This window comes from Typopeltis vanoorti, chromosome 12 (assembly GCF_054136105.1).
Source record: "Typopeltis vanoorti isolate ZY-2024b chromosome 12, IOZ_Tvanoo_1.0, whole genome shotgun sequence".
Taxonomy (NCBI): Eukaryota; Metazoa; Arthropoda; class Arachnida; order Uropygi; family Thelyphonidae; genus Typopeltis; species Typopeltis vanoorti.
In genome coordinates, this window is record NC_143560.1 from 68,747,290 (window position 1) to 68,771,876 (window position 24,587).

At 34.7% G+C, this 24,587-nt stretch overlaps 1 protein-coding gene across 2 annotated transcripts in view; it reads right to left on the minus strand.

Moving 5' to 3' along the window:
* The window catches only part of S1P (membrane-bound transcription factor site-1 protease), a 480,656-nt gene that overhangs the window by 361,668 nt on the left and 94,401 nt on the right, over positions 1-24,587 (minus strand). For both annotated transcript variants that reach the window (XM_090401757.1, XM_090401758.1), the window contains 2 exons: positions 15,706-15,811; positions 3,959-4,080 (listed from right to left, as the gene is read on the minus strand). In XM_090401757.1, coding sequence (XP_090257883.1) covers positions 3,959-4,080; positions 15,706-15,811 — 228 coding nt within the window. The remainder of the gene's footprint in view (positions 1-3,958; positions 4,081-15,705; positions 15,812-24,587) is intronic.

Consider the following 24,587-nt stretch of genomic DNA (forward strand, 5'->3'; position numbering starts at 1 on the left):
TCTCTCTCTCAATTATGTCACTTTTAATCTCTCTTTCAATCCTGCCTTCCATTTCCCCATTGCTCACATTTTCATATGTATGCTCGGATCTGTCTACTACTTTAATCTCCTGACCCTCATTTTTGTAACATTTTTGGCACACTTTACCACCCTATCACTTTCAAACCAAAGTCCATTCCCTTTAGGTAATGTGCACATCTTGCAGACATTATACTACATGAAGTCCCTCAGGTCGAATTCCTTAAACAGTGATATTCTGGATGCAAATATTCTTCTTCGCATCAATGCCATGTGGCACACTATGTAACTTACCATGTAGAAAGACTATATTAACTATTGGCTAAATTAAATATTAACTATACTTAAATAAAATTTTAACTTAAAACTAATCAATACCACAATATCATCTAGTTCTACTACAAATTTTATCTAATATCACTATTTTTACTAAACTAAACAACTTGGCTTTCGAAGCTCTCCAAACACAGGTCTACCACCAAACACTCCTCAATGCCACCTACATGTAAGGTAAATCTGTTTTATGTTATTTATTAATCATCATGTCTTACGTTTCTATACATTATGTTATTAAAATATGTTATATCCTGTAACTGACTCACGCTCATGATATCTCATTCCTGTATTCAACATCTGTTCATCTATTGAGTGAATAAAAAATAAAAAAATAAAAAAAATGACAGTTCGTTATTTAGAAATCTCCATGTTAATAGCTCTTTATATTTGTGTCTCTTATGTATCAATCTGAAGAAGTACACAATACTTTTGTACAAAACTAGTCATTGATTAATTAAATCAGTGGTCACCAAAGGGGTCGATATGACATTGTTAGGGGTTGATTTGGGCTCAGGGGTCGATTGGGGGTCGACAGAAAAATATAAGACATCATTGTATGGGTAATATTTAATTTGGTTAACTTGGATTACCTCCATGACAAAAGACATGGAGGTAATGACAACGCAATTAAGAGTGAATCGTGGGATCAGTACCTCCATCTTACAGGTCCTATTCATGGACCTGTAAGATGGAGTAAGGTCATGAAAATAGTTACTGAGGCCAATCAAGTAGGCCAAAATGACATATTTACCAATAAACAAATGTTGGTGGTTCCTGCCGGCCGGCGCAGTGGGAGCGAGATTGCAACACGTGCGTGGTTCTTATTTACTGATACTTACAAGTATTCGATCCCAGTCTCATTTTTGCGCATCGACATACAAGTGATCATTAATGTTCTAAAATTCATCAACATACATATTATAATTCAATCGTTATTCATTCACGAACTAAACTTCTCTATGTTGAAGAGTTGAGCAGTGCTGGTAGTAATACCAGTGATATTAATACCAGTAGTTTATTAATATCACTGGTAATACCAGTGATATTACCAGTGATAGTAATAGTAGTAGTAATAGTAATATAATAATATATACTATATTATACATACAATAAACACTGTAACTATAAAATAAACAATCTAAACACTCACATAAGCATCTTTTTTTGCTTGTCCTATTATAATTATGTAAGAGTAAAATATAGGGAGTCGATAAAAAGTCAAGAAACTCTTGAAGGGGTCGACGGGCAAATAACTTTGGCGACCCCTGAATTAAGTTATCATACTTTTTTCGTATTTTTTGCCAGTATTAAATTAATAATAATGAAATCCAGTATTTTTCTCTTTCCTTTCTTCAGGTAAAATATAAGATGAGTATGATATGAGCACTGACAATTCTTAGAATAATTTCCAACATCAGTTATTTTGAAATATGTTGTTGGGAAACTAAGGTATTTACTTTGCTACAAAAAAAATCTACTTTGCTTTTTTTGAAATTTATAAAATATGATGAGGGGTGAATTATTCACTATACAAGTGAAACTCCACTTATGAACTTTCAAGATATGAACAATTCATATCTACGAATATCACACAGACTAATAAACTGCAACTCCCAACTCACTATATGAATACAGAACCCCCATGCTTATAAACATTTTACATTGCTTGAAGTTCATCAATATTTACAATGCACAAAAGAAAATGTTTAGTCCTGTAATACCCTCCCTTTCTATGCAATGTTAAATATTCTTATTACTGAACATATTCTAAGGCAATAATAAACATTCTGCTTGATTATTATTATAATAATTATCATTATCCTTGAAATATGGAAAATAAAGGGAAGATACAGTGGTTGTGAAAGTGCTAAAAGTGGAAAAAAAATTCAATTGATTTAAAAAAAAATTAAACTGGACTTAAGTGATCTGAAAATGGCAAATCATTTGCTTCATCTGGTCATGTTTATAATGTCCATCAATTTAACAAATGCAGCAATTTTAAAAGACAAACAAAAGATGTATGATTATACTTGCAGTATAACCTCTATTCAGTTTATAGTTATTTGTAAAAAAGTACGAGTCATCATTGAAGAAATAAAATGCTGCTTGACTATTTGGATTCAGAATCAAAAGAGAAGAACTGATACTTAGTTGTTCTACACCACAAAGGTGTTAACAGAGAGTTGGATAATAGTCTGCCACAAACAAATGCATGATGACATGAGGGAAAAAAAAGGGGGGTTACTTCTTTTCATATTATGTATTTTTAAAATAAACTTTTATTGTAAAATGACATAATTAATACTTTGTATTAATTATGTAGTTTTACAATACTTTCTTTCTGCTCTTGGATGAACCACTCAACAGACGTTTCTGCATGAGCTCCATGTTTCGTCCTGTGTATCACTCTGTGTAAATGTAGTACCTCATTCATTATTACAACCAACTTTTCATTCTTTACATAGATGATATTACTATTACTTGGATCATCAGTTTTTACATTAATTAATTAATACTTAGTTTTTACATTAATTAATACTATGTATTAATTATGTAGTTTTACAGTACTTTGTATTAATTAATTAATACAAAATAATAACTTTATGTTGGTTATGTACCAAAATCATTATGTATACTATACTTCACCTCTTTCCATGAAGGAACCAAAAAAGGACATCACATTTAATTAATATAATTAAGATACATTATTTTTGAATTATTCCTTTTTACTATCTTCATATTAAAGTAATTTATTTTAACAATGAATTAAAAATGAACCAAATATCTTGGGAAAAAAACTTATGAACATTCAACTTAGAAACACATCTCCATGAACAGGTGTTCATAAGTTGGGGTTCACCTATGTGCTTTCTGAAAGTGTAGCTGTCTAAGTATGTAAAAATTGAACTAATTATTTCAAAGTGCATAAAATTTATTGCCTGTTTTCAAGAAATACCTACGAATTTGTTACTTATATATAATGAAAAAAAAAAAAAAAATTGCTTCCCATCCACACAACTTGGTTTAAATAGTAAGTAAATGCCACACCACAATTTGTAGGTGCATGCACCCAAACAAAATGCATAAGACAAATTCTCATCATGTCCCACTGTCATGTTCCAATATGGTACTTGGAAAAGTACCACACAAGACAATTTGTCTCCTGATCTGGCATGAATGTATTAAATGCACTAAAAATGCATATAATAAATGTGAATCAGGATGCCAAATAGCAAATATATCATCAACGTAGTAATAGATAGCCAAAATGCTAATTTGAATTTATTTATATTGTAAACTTTTACTGCAGTACTCCTATTATCAATATAAATAGCTAACAGTTACCCCACCCACCCCATCACAAATTTCTAAACCTCTATGAAATATTCCAGAGGCTTTAGAAATCCCATTGGAATCAGTGCTTAGCACACCTGGGATGGGAATAACTGCTCTTATCTTGGGCGTTTGCAAGGGGGGAGGGGGAAGGAGTTCAGTGAAAAAAGCAGCTGTTTCATATAACATAAACTTTATTAACTTTGTTAAGAACTCATTTACTGGCTTAAAGTTTTTTTTATTATTATTTTTTATCATAAATATAACATACCAAAGATAAACTGGATCTTTTTAAAAATGGTCTTGAAGAATGCCAACTCTGGTAACTTGGGTAATCAAATGAACTGCAAGGCAGAATTTGGGACTGTTGAGCATCTGACCAGGAACAATTATCTATTCAAAAGTATAGAAAAAATGCATTGTTTATATTATTAAAATAGCAATCTTATATACGGGCATTAATCGCTACATATTTCTCCACTTCTATGAAGAGAGTTTGCTTATGTACCTTTCTTGGTTTAATTAGTACACAATTGAGAAAAGAGAAGAAACAATATCAAAATCAGACAGATCAGCAATTGTATTAGATGCATAAAAGGAATGAAAGAGAGAGCCAGAATTTGCTTAATGACTTTGCTGGTGTTATTGCTAATTCATGATGTTGATCATGATACTGGTTCCCTCCTCAGCCAGATATGATTACTTTCATTCCACAGCCAACTGAAAACGTTAAGAGCACTGTTCTTTCTTCCTATGGTTATGATACTCTTAGAACAGACAGCTTCTCACCCCTAATGGTTCTGGACAGAAGGTCAGCTGCTTCTTGCAGTGAACATTTTTGTGCGAGAGTATCTTGTATATCTAAGACAGAAAATGTAGATATTATCTGATGAAGTGATTTGCTGGGATATGTGTATCAAGTTTCTACAGGGTGTTCCAAAATTCATGCAAGAAGTAATTTTGATAGAAAACACAGGTTTTTAATTAAAAATTGTAATTTCTTATTGATTCATAAAGTATACAGTTTAGGGTTATGCATGGAATAGCATATCGGGTAAATGGCCTCCACAGCTTTGCTGGCACATACGCACTCTTTTGTCGAAATTTTCCATGACCGTTTTGCATAAATGTGGCTGAATTTCGTTGATACATTGCTCAATTTCCTCCTCCAAGGCGTGGCTGGTCGTGGGCTTGTTGGCACAAACCTTAGACTTCAAAAAACCCCAAAGAAAAAAGTCCAATGCCGTTAAGTCACATGATCTGGGCGGCCAATTCTGATCACCAAAACGGGAAATTACACGACCAGGGAATGACTCATGCACTAATTGAATTGTTTCTCGGACTGTATGGCATGTGGCACCGTCTTGTTGAAACCACATGTCGTCCACATCCATATCTTGCAATTTAGGCACAAAAAACTGAATTATCATGTCGCGATAGCGAGCACCATTAACTGTTATTGCCTTACCAGCCGCATTTTCGAAGAAGAATGGACCGATGATGCCTCCAGCCCAAAATCCGCACCAAACAGTGACACGTTGTGGATGCATTTGTTTCTCAACAATCACTCATGGATTTTCTGAACTCCAAATGCGACAATTTTGTCGATTAACGAAGCTCAAGATGAAAATGAGCCTCATCACTGAAGATGATTTTGTTCGACAAATAAGCATCCATTTGTTGTTGTTCCATAATCCATTCAACGAACTCTCTTCGCTGTGTGTGGTCAGTAGGCTTCAGTTCTTGAGTCAATTGAACTTTGTAAGCATAAAGATGCAAATCTTTTGTGAGAATACGCTGTAGAGAGCTTCTTGAAATGCCCAATTCAAGACCACGGTGCCGAATTGATGTTCCTGGACTCTCAGCAACACTCTCATGAACTGCTTCGATGTTTTCTGTTGGACGACTTGTTGAAGGATGGCCAGAATGTATAAGATCACTAATTGATCCAGTTTCCTTGAATTTTTTAATTAATCTTTTCACAGTTGATGAAGTTAAATCACTATTCCGACCATATTTTGTACGAAAATTGCGAACTGTAGCTGCCAAACCTTCATTATTTTTAAAATATTGCTCAACAATGAAAATGCGTTGTTCTTTCGTGTAGCGTTCCATTTTTAATAACCCTGAACTGTCAGCTGTCACGCTGTCTTTTTTTTCTGTTGGCAACACTTTACCGCACAAATGGCACTAAATTTAAATCTTGTGTGAATTTTGGGACACCATACATAAACTGTATTCACATTGGTGCAGATTTGGTGGATATAGATGAATATTTATCCGTTGTGTGCAAGTAGCCACAAGTGAGACTTGCAATTTCCCCGAGATGAATAGATAACGTTTTATTGATAGGTAGATGTGCAAATGAGTTTTACACATCCACTCTGAAATTTTCTGATAATTTTGGTTAGGATTTAGTAATAGAGCCACCAAACCTACCATTGACATTCAGTGGAGAATGTGGCACATCGCCCATCCCACATTCTCTGCTGAATGTCAATAGTAGGTTTGTTGGCTCAACTTTGGCAGAGTAGGTCCAGTAGAATGATGCTTGTTGAAATGATAAGAGATTAACTGATGAAGTGATTTGGAAGGAAATGTGTATCAAGTTTCTGTAAACCATATTCACATTGGAGAGCATAAGTCTCACCCATCCATTACCAATTTTTATGAAAAAGAGAGGCATCAGGTCTTCTATAATGGAAGTATGGAGTCCCTCTTCAGTTATACTATCAGACATACCTGCCTGAAATGAATATTTGATAACCAAATTCTAAGTTAAAGAATAGTTTTGGAAAGTGACATGCAAGGCTTAGAGAAAGAATGTCACCTTCAAAAAAAATATCTTAAATTCCTTTCTTTTGTTGGGTGTTGTTCTTAGAAGGATTTAGCTAGGAGTAAGAAAGCCAGTTTGTTTGTTTGGTTCCACAGGAATCAATAAATGAGTGACTGTATTAGCATCATAAAATGTGCTAGAGAGGTGAGAATATTTAATGGACACTGACAGCTGACTGATAATTATTGCTCTCCTCCTTATGGATGCAGAGGCTCATACTGCAGCCAACTCCTAGAGTATTTAATTGGAGCAATGAATCAGTATATTTCAGTTCTTATAAGAGAGTGTGTTTCGTAGGTAAATTCTTAAGTATTTGTTCCACTCAGACCAGTGTCCAGACATGGACATTAGTCTGGACTGTTCATTTGCCATACCGCAATCCAGCAACTTGATGTGTGTTTAATTTGGCTCCTGAAGCTGCTTGATATTCCTGGTAAGCTGCTTCTATGTGGAAGAAATTCTCCTCTTGGCAGGCTATGACAATAACATCATCAGCATATGCTGTCAAGGTTATAACTTGGTGAGAAAGATTAGGATGGGATGCCTCAAGAAATATGTTTACCCAACAGAGAAGGGTTTTTATAACAATTATGTAAATAGATCAGAAAGTGGACAGTCTTGTTTTTATATCTCTGATGTATGGTGAACCTACTGTTTATCTTCATGCAGAAGTGAGCATCTGAATATAACATCCAAATGGAATGAATCATGCCAGGACCAAAACAATACTTTTTCAAGCAACTGAACATGGTGTTCAATATAGTCCAAAACATCTTCTTGGTCTAGCATTACAAGGGTCATCATTTCACTTTAGCTATTAGCACTACTTATCAGATCCCTAATTAGGTGCAGCTTTTCACAGATGGATCTTCCTGGAATAGAATCACTCTGATGCTTGTCTATTATTTCATTCAGAGTAGGCTTGAATCTGCATCTATAAATTTATAATGAAATGGACTGTTAGTTTTCTAGTTTGGTAAAGTCACTTTTCTTTGAGATAAACTTGATGAGAGACCATCATACTCAGATGTTACTAGTAGCTGCTTCAACATACATTCTGCACAGAACAGGTCCAAGCTGCTGCAGAAAGATTGGTAAAATTCAATAGTAAGCTAACTAGAAGAACTGATCAGACTATTGATGTCAACAGCATTGTCATATGCCATAAGCAGTTTTTGTGATGAACCTTGAACTCTCTTGAGGAAGCTCTGAAGCTGCTGAGCTGTTAGTGGACCTTCCATCTGTGTGAGGAGACCTGCACTCTTCAATTCTTTGTCATCTAAGAACCCAGGATGCTCATGCCCTCCCCCCATAAGTTGTTGGATCCTTGGAGGTAGAAGTCCTTTTGCACAACTGCAAAAGTTCAGTTTTGGCTGTCTGGATAATTATTTTCCTGTGTTTGCTGTGCTTTTCATTTCTTGTTCTTCCTCTTCATCCCTTTACTCATGTGACTTATTTGTGTTTCCCTATTTCTTCCACACTTCCATTTCTTCGTTTCACTTCCATTTCTCTAAGGTTGCTTTTGCAAAGATTCTTCCAAAAGCATAGTTTCATCGATAGTATTTGATTTTGAGTCATATTTGACAGAACGTTTTGCATTTCAGAAGTTGACTGTTTTTGATTTTTCCAATATCTGGTTTTCTGGTCTGCTAGTGTTGGTGGCATTGTCAACTAATTTCTCATCCTTGAGGATATGGGCATGATTTTCTTATATGGCCTTCTTTGTGGCACTGAAAACACTGGGCAGTTACAGTGATGTAAAAGGTGTAAGCAAGTATAACAATTTCTGTATTAATTATTTTCAGTATGGAACCATTTGTGTTGTCACCAAAGTGCATCTAAGCATGTCTTCTGAAATTTCTCACAAGGACAAACTCATGTCTGGTGGTAGAGGCATGCAGAATTTGGAATTTTGCCCCTCACTGTTATGTATTTGGATGGTAATCTGCAGAGGCATTTCACAGCCTATTTCCTGTAGGAGACATTTGAAATTGTAACCTTTATGAGTGCAATATACTGGTGAGACATTAACATGGCATGTATCAATGTTTATGCAATTTTTCAATTAATGTCTTGGGCCAAGACGTGTTATTGAAATACATTTGCACAATTCCAAGAATTATGCATTCTTCAAATGCGAGTTTCAAGAATGCATTCTTGAAACTCACATTTTGTTTCATTCTTGAAAAAAATTCTTTTTTTTCCTAATCAGTAACCAATTTATTAATAAATAAATTTACATATTAAAAAATTGCTTTATTAAAAATATTTCACCCTCACCACGAACACACACCAATAATAAAAGTTTTGTATCTCACAGAAATAACATGCGCAAGCATACAATTTATCTGTAGCGACACTGCTCGTTGAGAAGTGTCAGATTCACTTGTTACGTACAGTGACAAGTGCAAACGAATATCGGGAAGTCTAGCTGCAATTGACCGAACGCGATAATTCCGACACTGCGTTAGATCGCAGTGCATTTGTTTTGTGTAATGATAATTTTTCATGTACCAATAATTGAAAAAAATATATTTCTTTTCATATTTTCAACAGTGACACTCATCATAATTCAGTCTTGTATCTATAATAAATAAATAATTATATGTTATTTTAACAGAATAAAATAAGATTTACCAAAAATATTTCACCACGAACACGCATCAATAATAAAAGTTTTGTAGCTCACAGAAGTAATGTGCGCAAGCATACAATTTATCTGTAGTGACACTGCTCTCCGAGCAGTGTCAGATTCACTTGTTACATGCAATGAAAAGCACAAACGAATATCAGCAAATCAAGCTGCAATTGGCCGAATGTGATAATTCAATAATAAAAGTTTTGTAGCTCACAGAAGTAATGTGCGCAAGCATACAATTTATCTGTAGAGATTCACTTGTTACATGCAATGAAAAGCACAAACGAATATCAGCAAATCAAGCTGCAATTGGCCGAATGTGATAATTCCGACATTTGTTTCGTAATCTAAAGGTTAGGTTAGTCATTAATCAAACAATTCCAATTATTAACTATTCAATCAATGTTGAAACACAAGCTGTAACCTTTAACATGTTGTACTGCATTTATAGCATTGTTATTATTTATAAACACAAACAAACAAAATTTAATTTTTTCGTTTTTTTCCTTGGGGGTGCTGCAGTTTATTTATTCGTATGGAGTTTCCTCCCTTTTTCTCCCCCATCCCTATTGGGGCAAGTTGAGCCCCCTCATGGGGGGGGGGGGTTTAAGTATTTATGGCTGTAGATCTGTGTGTGTTCACGGAGCCGGTTTGCCTGCTTGCGGGATGAAAAACGTCAGATAAACTGGCGGGAAAAAACCCTACTGCCCGCCCCCAAGACCGGCTAACTTGGCTATGGCTGAGGAAGATCCTCAAATTCTTCACATCTTCAACGGGAATCGAACCTGGGACACTCCTTCCCCAGTCATATGGTTGCAAAGCGCACAGCCACTAGGCTAACCGCATGGACAGTGTTGCAGTGCTTATGTACAAGCCGCCACTGATCATAGGGTTATGTGACTTCAACACTTTTTCCTTCTATACATAAATAATCTCTCATTGATCTCAAGTCTAATTCATAACTCTGCTGATGGGAGAATTCCTCTTCTTTATTTGACAAACCATGTAGTACTCATGATCCATGTCTCAAGATTCATTTTACACAAATTATGGACTCTACAACCATGTTATAAATAATTATTTTAATTTCCCAATGTTTTGACCTTCATATCAAGGTCATCATCTGGAGTATACACATATATATAGAGACAAGCTAAATTTCATTTCACACAGCATGCTGAAGATACAATGATTTGATCAACGGTTATTCAACTGGCCTGACCTCTAGTGAAAATAAAATAAAATTATAATAAATAAATGAAATAAAATAAATTAAATTAACTACATCAAAGCTATATTCTATTTAAGACAACATCAAAAAACATTATTTCATATATATACTGTAGTTTTGTTACAGTAAAAATGTTATCCTACTTTAACATGACAATTGTTATATTAGATTTAGGATCCGTCCCTGTGGTCCTGTTTATCATCAACTTTTAGGGAGAAAGGTGAAGTGGTAAAATATGTGCCTTCCATATTCTTGGGATTATTAGACCCTCATTATTGTTAAGATTAGAGTGATTGATAAGAATCTCACAGGCCTCCTTAAATTTACGTTCATACCATGTTTTGGTGTGCAGGGGCACACCAAGAGTATTTACTGCCCGAGTGCAAACTTTTATCGGCCGCCCCTAATGCTGCATTGTATAATCCAAATTAGATATTAGCTACATAAAATGCCGCCTTATCAATGTTGCCACCCGGGTGCAGTGCACCCCTTCCACCCTCGGGTTGATGCGGCCCTGCTGGTGTGATGTAAACAACAGGTGCTTTTCCAGTCAATTCTATGTAAAGTGTTCAGGGAATGATCAGAAAGACCAGCTTCACCATAGTTATTATATTTAATGTGTCATTTATTTTCCTTTTTTCTGATAGGAATTGTGCATCCTGTTTCCCCTATATATATATATATATGGTAGATTACAGGTGTAATAAACACGGTATACTCCAGGGTGGGCCAGTGGAAGGAGTGGATCCATAGATGAGTTGAGTAAGTTCTTTAATTTTGCAGGAGGTTTTAAGGTTGTATTTTTGTAGTATTCTGTTTATTTTATCCCTTTAATGTATAGAATAGTTACAGTTTTACAGTAGTCTTGTTTATTTGTTTTTAAGTGAGGTCTTGTACAGAATTTTGTACAAGAATTTTATTTTCGTTGTATTATTTTGGCTGTAACCATTTTTAGGAGGATATTGCTGATAACTTTTAATTTATCTTTAAGTGCTTGTTCATTGGAGTAAATCTTCAAAGCCCTGTTTTTTAATGTATTAATAACTCTTAGTTTTTGTGTTGGATGGTGGTAGAAGTTTATGTGTATACATTGGCCAGTATGTGACAGTTTCCAGTAAACAGTGAAGGAAAGACTGCCTGAAGGAAGACGTGTGACAAGTGTATCTAGAAACAGAAGTGTGTTCTACTTTTCAATCTCAATTGTGAATTGAGATTGAAATTTGTGTTGTTTGTTTAGGTGGCTGAGGAATTCCTCTCCTTTTTTATCAGAAACCAACACATACTGGTCAATATATATATATAAACTCCTAATGTCACATAAAATCATTGTTTGGTTTCTGTTAAGAGTGCCTTGTGAGTAAATTACCATCGTAGCTACTTTGATGTTGCACTAAAGTTGTCTTCTATATATATATATACATGGCATGGAGCCCTTATCCCATTCACTGTTGTAGTGAGTGTGGGAGAAACGGACTGCCAGACCCGAGCTGTCTTCTCTGTTGTTACTGATGTCTCCAACATGTTCCTTTTGTCTTATTTCTAAACTTCTCGATGTTTGCCCTATGTAATTAAGGCCACAAGAACATGGAATGTTGTAAACTCCAGGATGTTTGTTGAAAGAGTTGTGGTCCTTGGAGGAGCGTGACAGATTTCGTACCATCATAATGGGTTTGAAGGCCACCTAATGTCATGAGATTTCAAGAGGTTTGCAAATTTTTAGCAAAGGTTTGCCAATAAAAGGGATGGAAACTGAAGCTCTGTAAGGAATATCATTGATCTGTTGTGGAGGGGGAATTAGAGAAAAGTATTCTTTGTGCTGTTTTTTTAGGATATCCATTGCTGATCAACAGTTGGAGAATAGAAATGTAATATTCTCCTGTTAGTGTTCCTTTATCTCTTACAATAGAGACTGCCCTCTTTTTTTTAGGTGTATGCACAATGCCTAATTTTTGGAAAATATGGTGCGACAAGGAGAAATTTAGAAAAAAGCAGACAGAGAAATTCCTCCTCCTTCTCCTTTTTTCGTAATTAGAACATCTAGAAAACGTAATTTTCCTTCGTTTTCAAGTTCTAAAGTGAATTTGATTTTATGGTGGAGTACAAACAGAAACACGTGGAAAGTGGAAGCTGGCACATGGTCAGTCACTGTTCAACAGATGTGCTTGATAGTTTGTAGAAAAATTAAAGTCAGATGTCTTTAAAGATCTGATGAAAGATTTCCAAATGTCACATAAAATCATTCCTTGATTTCTGTTGAGAGTGTCTTGTGAGTAGATTACCATCATAGCGTCTTTGATGTTGCGGGTACTGAAGTTGTCTTCTATATACAGCATGGAGCTCTTATCCCATTCAATGTTGTGGTGAGTGTGAGAGAAATGGAATATATCATAAAGTTTTCAAATGCTGGCTGTTTAATATGAATAAATTAAGAGTTTAACTAAATGTGGCATGGATAATTTTTGAAAGGAATTTTAAGACAACACAAGACAATTTTGTTATTAGAATAATAAAGTATAGAGAAAGGCTACATGACAAGATACAACCGCTGCTGCTGTATGTACACCGGTTTATGCATACAGACTACTATGTCTGTATTAGTCCACAGCTTCTTTGGAATAAACTACATGATATGCTTGAATGTTTTCATAAGTAAATCATCACAGAAACTCATTAAAATCAGGTTTATTTACAAAATCAAACAAACTTTGATTGAGAGAAAAATGTATGATGAAAAATATATTTTAGAACCTCATGGTCTATGTTGCCAGCCTGGTTAGCCAAGTGGAAACACATTTGCTCTCCAACCAATAAGCTGTGGGTTTGATACCACCACTCTGCTCACAGGAGACCAAGTAGTTTATAAAAAAGTTCCATGTATGGTCAGAGCAGGGTTTCCAGAATATTTAACCCTTAGCCCATAAAAAAAGGTTGTAAACCTTAAGTTCATGAACTTTTGCTGCTGGAATTCACCTTTTAAAAAAATCTCTTTGCAGTATTATGCCATTATATTATTCACATTCAGAATATTTATGTGTTCATTTGTATCAAATACATGTATAACCTTCCAGTGTTCAAACCAGATCTATAAGATTCAAAGAGAAATTTTTCTTTGATGATATTTTTACAATGATAATAAACCATCATATTAAAAACATAATTCCCTTTCCACATAGCTTGAAAAAAAAAATTTTTTTTTTTTCAAGTGGAAACACATTTTCCACTTGTCACAGACCCCAAAGATTTTAAATTGACTATAATTTTGTGGTCTGTGGGACCCCACCTAACCATTTTTGTTACATTTTCCCACCTTACGTGCCGGGTTAAGCACAATAATAGTAAATAAGGTGTTTTTCAATGTTTGGTAACAAAAAAAATATCATTCCTTCCTGCTTCGAAGAAAATTAATCATTTTTAGAAAAAGAATGAAAACACCTAGCAAGCAAAGAGAAAGATAGAAAAATCAGCATGAGCAATGCATGCTATTAATGATAATGAAATATATGCACATGCCTTGATTTCTGGTGGTGATGATAGTAGTAGTAGCAGTAATAAGAATGTCTCCTTTAAGCTTTTGTGGGTATGTGTAGATAAGGTGCAAAATTTTCAACTATAATGATTTATCTTACTCAGAACTGCATTTGGTCATCTACATCAGGCCTCATGAAAGAGAATAAGCAAGGTTATATTACAAAATGATACCAATCCATCAGGATTAAAAGACTTGATAAAAAAATATCAGTTATAAAATAAAATAAAAACTGCTGTTTTTATATACAGCTGGAATAATTTTATGTAATTTTGATATCTGATAATTTTTTCATGCTCACTTAATTACCTAAAAATGGCAGTTTATTACAAACTGCCAAAATGTCAAGAAATTCTTGACTACTGTTAGGCCTGGTTGGCTGAGAGAATAGCATATCTGGTTTCAACTAACAAGTTTGAATTCCACTGTGGGAACAGATTCTTCTGAATATCTTTAGGTGGAAAATATTATTTTGTCACATGGATTATTTTCTCACTATCCAGCAAGCAGAATAATGAGATACCTATCCTGCTTACTGGAAGTAAAAAGTTTGATCTCTGGAGCAGGATTTCTGGACTATCTGACCCTCAACCCACTATACTAATGTACCATAGCTTGACAACCTTTTGTGGGTAGGATTTCCGTAAAAGTGCTAATATAAAAGTTATGCAAAACTGATGTGGAAGTTATCTTTTTATAAACAACAATGACTCCGTAATCTTAGTTTTTCCCATCTGAAGAAGCAGATCCGTCCCAGATATGGTAGGGGAATCACTGCCAAATTAGAATACACTGCAGTGCAGTGGATATTTTGAGAAAATTTCAGTGAGGTCAGCTGTTTTCAACATTCAAAAAAAGCACAAATGGAAATTACAGTTTGTATAAATGTTAAAAACAAGCATAAAATTTCATGAATACTATAATATCTGAATATTTTCTTGAATAGTATAAATACAGCATTTTTGATAATAACAAAGGCTCTACTTATTTTCCTTTCTTGTGATTACGTATTTTAATTATAATGTATATGTAGCTCAGTGGAAGTGACGATTGCATCCTCTGCGCTTGGTCGCTCGAAGTTAGACTTATAGTTCAAGTCTAGTCACCGACTGGAGGAACTTTTTCTAAGCCTTTCTTCGACCGGTTCTTGAGTTAGTTGATCTCCAGCATGGGAGAGCAGGTTTTTTTTTGTCTCCCTGAAACTAAGATTTTTTTGTCCCGTAAACTCAAGAAAATCGACCATAGTACCCACACTATTTCAGACAGTAACATATCCTGTTAGGGTTAGGCACCAAGAGATGGCAGCACTTGTTTGCTGGTCTCTTCATCAGTAGCCACCTATAATTAGTGATAGACATGGGCCAACTATCTCTGATTGGCTACCGGTGGAGATTAAAGTGCCCACTCAGTCTCCAAAAGCTAGATAGAGTACAAAGGCCTCGTCTACTCCTATAATGGAATAAAAGGCGTTAGCTGATTTATTTATTTTATTTATGTGTATTTTAATAATAATAATTTGTCTTGTACATTAGTTTTATATATTCTGTTAATTCTTTTGATATAAGCTTCTTCAATTAATAGCATATAACAAAACAAAAGAACTGTGAATTAATTTCTTTCCAACAAATGAAAAAGTTCATCGGTAACCTAAGACACAGTGTGATGACTATTTTAAATGAAGTGGGATCACAGTTGGGTTATATTTAAGTTTTAAAATTTATAAATGAAACTTTAAAATTCAGGAACACAAGATAATATATTTAAATATAATTTTAGAATTAACTTACCAACAAAGTTCAAAGATCTAGTGAGTAGTCTTTGAGAAGTAACATGTTTAATGGCAGGGTGCTGTTTTAGTGATTTAAGTCCTTCAGCTTTGCTTCCTTCATGTAACTGTAAATGATGATTTTTCAAAAAATTCTCATGATATATATATATATATATATATATATATATATATATAAACAAACACACACAGTAGCAAACAAATTAATCAAAACAAGCCAAATTTTTGTCGTTTTTGGTTTGGTTTTTGTTTCAGTTCACAATATTTTTGATTTTGGTTTCAGTTTACTATTTTCAGTTTCGGTTTTAGTTCACTATTTTGGTTGAATGCTGCATGCTTTAACTGTCTAGGATGTTTATTAATAGTGTTGTGCATTTTTAATAGTGTAAACAAGTTGACATTTGCAGCATTTTATAAATATACTTAATAAAAAATATCAATTATAAAATATAATAAAAAAATTGCTGTTTTGAATATGTAAAAAATATGTACACTTTCTCAGCACACATTCATGACTCAAAGACAAATTGCCAATGAGTGTGGTGTTGGTTTGGGTACTGTTAATGCAATTTTAAAGAGGTTTAGGGACACAGGCACCTTTTCTCTTGACAGAAAAGAAAAATGTAGATGAAAAAGGAAAACTACACTTCCTCAAGATATTTACTGGTTAAAAAAAAAGCAAAATGAACCCAAGATTGATTGATTGATTGTTTGCTGTAGACTTAAACAGAGACTTGGCAGCTAGTGAGATTAATGTTTCTGACATGACAGTCCACCAAAGACTGTTGGAAGCAGGGAGGACTGTCCACAGAGCAAAAAGAAACAACTGTCGATGAAGGCTGTGCATAAAAAGAGGCTCCAGTTGGCAAAAGTGTACAAATATTGGACTACTGAGAAATGGAAGAATGTCGTATTCTCAGATGAGAGCCACTTCTTTGGCCAATGAGACGAATATCCATGTTTGCAAATCAGCGGATGAGAAGACTTCTCCTGTCCACCTTCAACAAGCTCCAAAACACCCAACTAAAAAGTTGTTCTGGAGGTGTTTTATACGTGATGGTCCAGGATCACCTGTGACTGTTGATGGTATGATGAAAAGTAACCAATACATAAAAATATTAGAGAAAAGAGTGGTCCCACAGATACAGAAGGCATAACTCCCCTGTGTACAAATATTTTTATTTGTACACAGGAGATTCATTTCTTGCTCTTAAATTTCTAAATCTCTATATATTCTTTAACCTTCCTTTTTATTTTACTTACTTAATTGTCGTAACGACAAGTGTAAGCTCTTGTTGTTGCTTTCATCCTGTCGGCTGTGCCACTGTAAAAGTATTAGGTTATTTTTATTTATATTCTTTAATTTGAAATCGCTATATATTCTTTAATTTTCCTTTTTGACTTATTTTACTTTATTAACTTGACTTGACTTAACATAACAGTCATTACTCCAAGTGTAATCTCGTTGCCTGAAATCTTCTATCACCTTCAATCCTTTCAGTCTAACAAATTAATTCCCCCCTCCCCTCTCAAGGTAAGCTACTTTATGTGTACGTAGTTTAGAATTAAGGAATTGCCTCTGGCTGGAGCCAATTCCTTTGTCTAACTAGCTGGCTTTCTCTCACACTGATCTTTGAAAATTTATTTGTGTTTACAGCTGCACCATCAGAGATCGCGCAGAGGAATTGTATATCCTTCCTATACATGCAAGAGAAATGCCTGGCACAACACAGATATATCTAAAAAATTCAGCTCTAAGTCAATTAACGTTTTGAAACTTACTAATAGTCAGTTGTGGCTACTTTTACTTTTAAGGTCACACAGGTTTTATCTTTTTATGGGCAGTGCATTGGTATGGCAGAATCAGGTAAGTTATATGACAAACAAAACAATTTATTCGTGCTAAATCAAGGTACAAATAAAGGTTAATACTATACAAAAATTTATCTGTCTCTAATTCACTCATCTAGATGAAATGGAAACAATATAAAAACATGTGTCTGGTTCTCCACTTGATTAATTAAACATTTCTCGCTTAAGCTTAATGACTAATGCAATAAATACGCTCACATATAAATCAAACACGTGATAACTTATACACACTTTAAATTAATTTAACTCAGAATATAAACATCATTAGGCTTAACTAAAACCTTCACATACAATTCTCTTCTCAACATACAATATTTGCTAATTCCTCAGAACTCTGCAAACTATTTCACAATTACTTAAAAGAACGACCTTCTGATTTCACTACTGTTCTTTATGCTAATAAACTAAAAAATCAGCAATCCTAGCCATAAATTTCACATCTAGGAAAGTTCTACATAAAGTCTTACTTGCTACTTTGTCATCCAGTTCATCATACAAGATCCTAAAGATCGATGACACTTTCTTCTTTCCAATAGAATCCACAAATGGGAACTAATTCACAACATCGATAATACTTCACACGCAGAGATCGTCAAAGAACTTAGCGGTGGGAATTTTTGGAATAGACTGTCACTGCAATTACGAACCTACTATCATCATCGGACTTTTCTTGCGGGACGTGGATCCCTGTCCTTGGAACGGCAGGACACACACAGGAAACTCCTCTTAGCGAGAGCTGGAACAGCACGCTGGAACAAAAAGTCCCAACAGAAAGCCCTCTTTCCTTCTATTCTTCCCCCTTTTATTCTGCTCTCCCGACCTTGGAACGCCAACAGATTGAATCGCCCGGATTCTCTTGGAGGGGTTCTTCTCCACCACCCTGCGGTCGCTGAGTTAAGGCGGGAAACCCCATACTTCGTTGACCTTCGCAAGTTGCACTAGCCTCAGGTCTTACATTTTTAATCCTGTCTGAGTTATTTCTTTGTTTGTACAATTCATCTTAACATTTTTCCAGGTTTAATACAACATAAATGAGTTAAGTGTTAATCAAATTACAAGTATATTATATTGATTTTATTTCCCAAGTACAATCGGCATAGAAAAATTTTTATTCTAAATTCCTTCTATACAAGATTTTACACCTGCCATTAACCCAATAGAAAATTTGTTGGACATAGTTAAAAAGAGTGGAAAAATTAAATTGTGATACAAATTTGATAGCTAAATACAATCCATTATAAAAGTATGATTTTAAGATGCAGAAATAAGAAAAATGTGTTCTGCATTGGTAGAATCCATTCCTAAGTGAATTAATTAACTTATTAGGAACAGAGGAGCACATATAAATTATTAGGTAAAGTTGGAGTTTAATTTTTGTGCTTATTTTCTTGCAAAATTAAAATTTTTCTTTAAAATGTAAGTGTTCAGATTAATTTGTTCACTACTGTGTGTATGTAATGATGATGGTAATGAAAAGATCAGAGTAAATATAATTAACAAGCAAAAAATATAACTGATTTCAAATAAAAAATAATAATCAGGAATAAGTATACTGAGTTGGATTGTTTAACACTTTCATTGCCAAGCTGAAAATTGGAATTTCGTGTGGTGGCCAATTTTTTTTTTAGCTTTTTATTTAGTTAGCGATGTCCACGCGATAACGCGTGATCGGACGTTTGGTGAGAGCTCGCATCGCGCGATATCGCGTGTTTGGCAATGAACATGTTAAACAATGACATACCTATTTATTATAATATACATAACTATAACTGTGTGATTGTATATGGAGAAGTCTTGTGGTCTGAGAACTAAAAATCAATCTGCTGATGAAACACCTAACTATCAGGACACATGCAAACTCAAATATGAATCTCATTCTTCATTTTAGAAAAAATAAAAAATATAAATAATATATATATATATATATTATTATTATTATTATTAATAAAATATGTTGAATTGGATTTAAACTGTATTGATGCAAACACAGATTGATAAGAAAATAACTATTTATTAACTTAAAAGCTAATATATCGAGTGAAATGGGAAGCAATGGAAATTGAGGCTGTGAGGAAGAATTTTGCAGATGACATTTCCTCAAGGTTCAAAGAAATTCCTAAGCATGCTGCAGATGTTGAGGAGTGGGAGTTGTTCAGAACTGTTGTCACTGCCTCTGCACTCTCATGCTGTGGCAAAAAGCGGCTCAGCATGGCGATGGGCAGTGAGAAAGAGACACTTTGGTGGAACCAAGAGGTCCAAAAAGCTGTCCAGGCAAAAAAGAAGGCCTATCTAACATAGCTTAGGGTCAGGTCACCTGAGTTGCATTTCCAGTACACTGAGGCAGTAAAGACAGCAAAGCAGAAGGCTTGGGAATCCTTTGGAGAAAGATTAGACTCATCCTATGCAAATGCAAACAAAGTATTCTGGAAGACCACCTGCCACCTTTGAGGGAGGAAATCGTGCACAGCAAGGGCAATTAAGGTCTCTGACGGTGCACTTTTAACAACCGAGAAGGATATCCTCCACTGATGAAGGGAATACTTTGAGAGCCTTCTTAACCCAGGTGCCCCAGCAGTTGTGGATATCCAAGAGGTGCAGATCGGGGTGATGACTAGTCTCACAGCAGAAGAGGTCCATTTAGCAATAAAATCGCTAAAATTGGGCAAGGCTGCTAGTGATGAATGGAAATGCTAAAAGCCTTAAATCGAGATGAGGTTCTCTGGCTGACTCGCGTGTGTCAGGCTGCTTGGATATCTGGGTGAGCACCAAAGCAATGGCAGACAGGTATAATAATACCAGTCTTCAAGAAGGGAGACCAGAAAGATTGCAGCAACTATCATGGCATCTCTCTGCTCAGCCTGCCTGGGAAAGTATATGCTAGGTGCTTGGAAAGAAGGTGCAGGAGCATAGTTGAATCAAAGTTCCAGGAAGAACAATGTGGCTTTCGTCCTGGTAGAAGCACAACTGACCAAATCTTCACTTTAAGGCAAGTCTTTGAGAAATCTTGGGAATATGCTAAGAATGTCTACACATGTTTTGTGGACTTGGAGAAGGCATATTGTTGGATTCTGATTATGTAGAGATTAGCATAATTATTATTTGCTTCAGAATCCAACATGATCTTCCATCACAAAGGCTAGACTTGTAAATATTATTTAATGTATATAACTTATTTTAAAACTTAATATTCATATAACTACCTTAATTTTGTCAAATATTTAATTGTTTAATCAAAGGAATGTGTTAATGATAATAAGATTCTGTATTAAATATTATTAAGCTATTTTATTTATTGTTATGTCAATATTGTAAGAACTTATATTTGTAATTTAACTACGCATTTATTGAAAAGCAAATATTCTAATTATTCCTGTTTTGTGAAAGCTTAATGTTATGTAATAACTCAATGTAGTTGTATAGCCTAATGTAACATTCGCGAGAATGTTTACGTTTATCTGTTGTCATAGAGACGCGTGAAATAAATGAGCGTGAGTGGAAGGGAGCGTGGGCTAAATAAGAAGAGAAAATATATACGTAGTAGGGGAGTCGGTACGGAATTTTGGAAGTAAAAGGTAGCAAGGAGATAAACTAGAGAAGTAGAAGTAAATAAAAGGTTCTTAAGAGTAGGAGTTGAGTGGATATTTTTTTATAAGTGAGCAAGGACGAAACGAGCTTTATAGTTAGCTGAAAGTATAATCAGCAGTAATAATAAAAAGGAAATTAATACTACAATCAGATAAAATAAAAAGCTGGATGTTTAAGGAAGAATTCTGAATGAACTAGGCTATTCTAGAATTGTGGCTTATTTCCGATTTGCCCTAAAAAGAACCTCACGGTGGTTAATTAGTTTATGAGTGTTAACGACGATAGTTGAAGTACCCTGTAATTGATGTCTAGAATTCAGAAGTGCATTTGATAGTGCTTTAAGTATAACCGTGGATAAGTCTTGTAGATGTGTTTTTATTAAGTAAGATAAATAAGTTCCAAAGGTTTGCTCACAACATAATTGATGTACTAGGAACTATTTCCGGTAAGGTCTATCATAGTGTATTATTTCAATGCTTGAACAATTGTGTGTTAATTACGCTATGCTTAACGCTACTTTAACTGTGGAAACTCTTCGTGAATGAGAGTTGGAGATAAGAATTGTTTGAAAGATATTTTCAGCTGTTTGTGCCTGTGATATTTTGAACTTATAGCATGACTGAGAATTGTGTGAAAACTGACTAAATTGGATGTTCTGTTTATTTAATTAAGTGTAGAAACTTTGTAACCCAGAAGCTGAGAAAGTACATGTGAAGACTTGAAAGATTGTGCTATTGTGATTATCTTGACTTAATGTTTGACTTGTTTCTAGTATAAAGAATTTAGAAGTAATATTTATGTATGTGTTATATGACCTGTATTAAATGTTTCATTTGTTAATCCAACCATTGTATTTGCCTGAAATTCTTTTTACTGCACCGTTCACAAAAATTCGAATCTAGCGGGAATCCTAAAGATAGAAAATAAATACTTCGGCCTGAATGAATGAAAGACTGCTAACTAACTTTAAATTGATCCTACTATTTCATATAGACTTATCTAAGGATAGAGTGGCGCAGTATAATAGAAATTTCTCTACCCTTGGATTAGTGTTCAATTTACAATTAGTTGTGTTTTATTTTATGAAAGCGACTTATAACAAGATGGAGGATTCGAACACAACATGAAGAAAACAACGTCACGACAAATGGCGCAGTCGGCAGGATGTGATTTAATTGGTAGAAAGTAATTTAACAGCTGTAAATTAACAGATTTAATTTAACTTGGTAATAATAATTGTGGAATTGCTCCCTGAAAGTTTAGAAAGTAAATTGAATAAATCACAATGAACTGGTTGTAATCAGAAATCAGGCAAAGATAAAGTTTTTTTTGAAATTAAAGGATTATATTATTTAAACTAATACTCCATTTATCACAATGGCTGTTACTTCAAATTCAGAGATGGAAGACAGTGAATTTTTTAGAAGAGGAACCTAGATTACATATTTCTTTTTCGATTTCTCAAGTAGTACCTAGTTTGAATGAAACTTGGTTCTTTATCATGATTTGTGCATTTATTCTCATTCTGTTCCTCATTAAGTTTCTTATTACTGTCATTAACAAATTCCGCGTGTCTTTTATGTCTGTAGTATGGGGTCGTCTCTTCTAAATTCAATTCATGCTCTGTATTAATATCACTGTGTTTTGGCTGTTTTGTAATATTTGTGTTCCGTCTGTAATTACTTCTTCTATGGTAATTCCTTTCCTTTTCCAATATTGCTTCTAGAGAATCTCCTAAGCAGACTAATTTGTCAGGTCTCTTCTTGAACAATTTCAGTCGGTCTGAGTGGACAACCAGAGTTCTTTTCATTCCTGTAGATTCTCTTATTCGAAAGTTGACAGGAGATGTCTTTTCAACAACTTCATAAGGTCCTATTGCTCATTTTCCAAACTTTCCTGTTCTCTTGTTACTATGATCTTGTCGCAAAAGTACTAAGCTCCCAGGTTTTAATTCCTTATAAGTTCTTAGTTTATTAGCATAGGCTCTAGCCTTTTGTGAGCAGTTTTGACTGGCTTCTGCTACTAGATCATATGCAATTTTGTTTTCAGAGATCATATTGTTAAGATACTGATCAATGTCTGGGAATCCTGAGTTTGCATGCGTGTTCTTGAAGTCACTGGGAAACAGTGGTTCAAAACCATATAAAACTACAGTAGGGGCTTCTTTTATGGCAGCATGCAGGCTGTCCTACAGGGTGTGCGGAAGGAATTTATCCCAATTATACAAGTGATTATCAACAAGTATGGATAGGGTTTGTTTCAGCATACGATTCATCCTTTCACACATTCCATTTCCTTGGGGGTGATAAGGAGTAGTGAAAAGGTTTTTTTATCTTCAGTAACTTACATAATTGAAGCATAACTTCAGCTGTAAAGTTTGAACCTTGATCAGTGAGAAGTGTTTGGGGGGTTCCATATCTTGAAATGTTCATCTTGAACAACTTGTCAGCTACAGTTTGCGCAGTTTGATTCTTCATAGCTGTGGCTTCAGGAAACCTAGAGAACATATCTATTACAACAAGTATATACTTGTTTCCTTTAGAGGTAGTAGGGAGTGGACCTATAATGTCCATGGCCAAAGCTTGAAAAGGGCGACTAGGAATAGGGAAAGGTTAAAGAGGAGCCTTTCCTCCGTAATTTGATTTTCTTTGACATAGATGACATGAAAACACATAACTTTCAACATCTCGTCTCATTCCCTTCCACACATATCTATTTCTAATTCTCCCCCATGTCCGGAAAAACCCTTGGTGTCCTGCTAGATCAGCATCATGGAAGGTATATAACACCCATGGTATCATGACAGTAGGAACTATTTTGTTCTTCCAATTTCCGGCGATATCATGTTTTGCCATCAGGAGGCCATCATCATCCAAAAATAAGGACTGCAAAAACGTGTGTTCCTCCAAGACTCCTTCCCCATTTTTGATTCGTCGATATATTTCTCCCCATGTTGGATCTAATTTTTGTGCTTCTATAATGGAGAATGTGGTCCAATTCTGAAGGTGTGGGGGTTTCCTTGTGTTTTCTTGTCCCTCATTTTCTTCGGCTATCAAGTTCACTATCTTTTCTTTCGCACTGATATCCTCATCTACTTTATCATCTAGGGCCCTGGATAAGTGGTCAGCAACTACATTGAGTTTTCCAGGAATATAACATATCTGTATTTGGAATTCTTGTAATTCTAATGCCCATCGAATAATCCTTTGGTTTTTATCCTTCTTCGTGGATAAAAAGGTTAGGGGTTTATGGTCTGATCTTAGAAAAATTTCTTGTCCTAGTAACATGTATCTGAATTTCCTAAGGCATGTACAATAGCTAGTGCTTCTTTTTCAATAACTGAGTAATTTTTTTCTGATGTAGATAGTTTTCTACTTAGGAAAGCAATGGGTCTAATTTCTTCCTTCTTCTTTTGTTCTATCACAG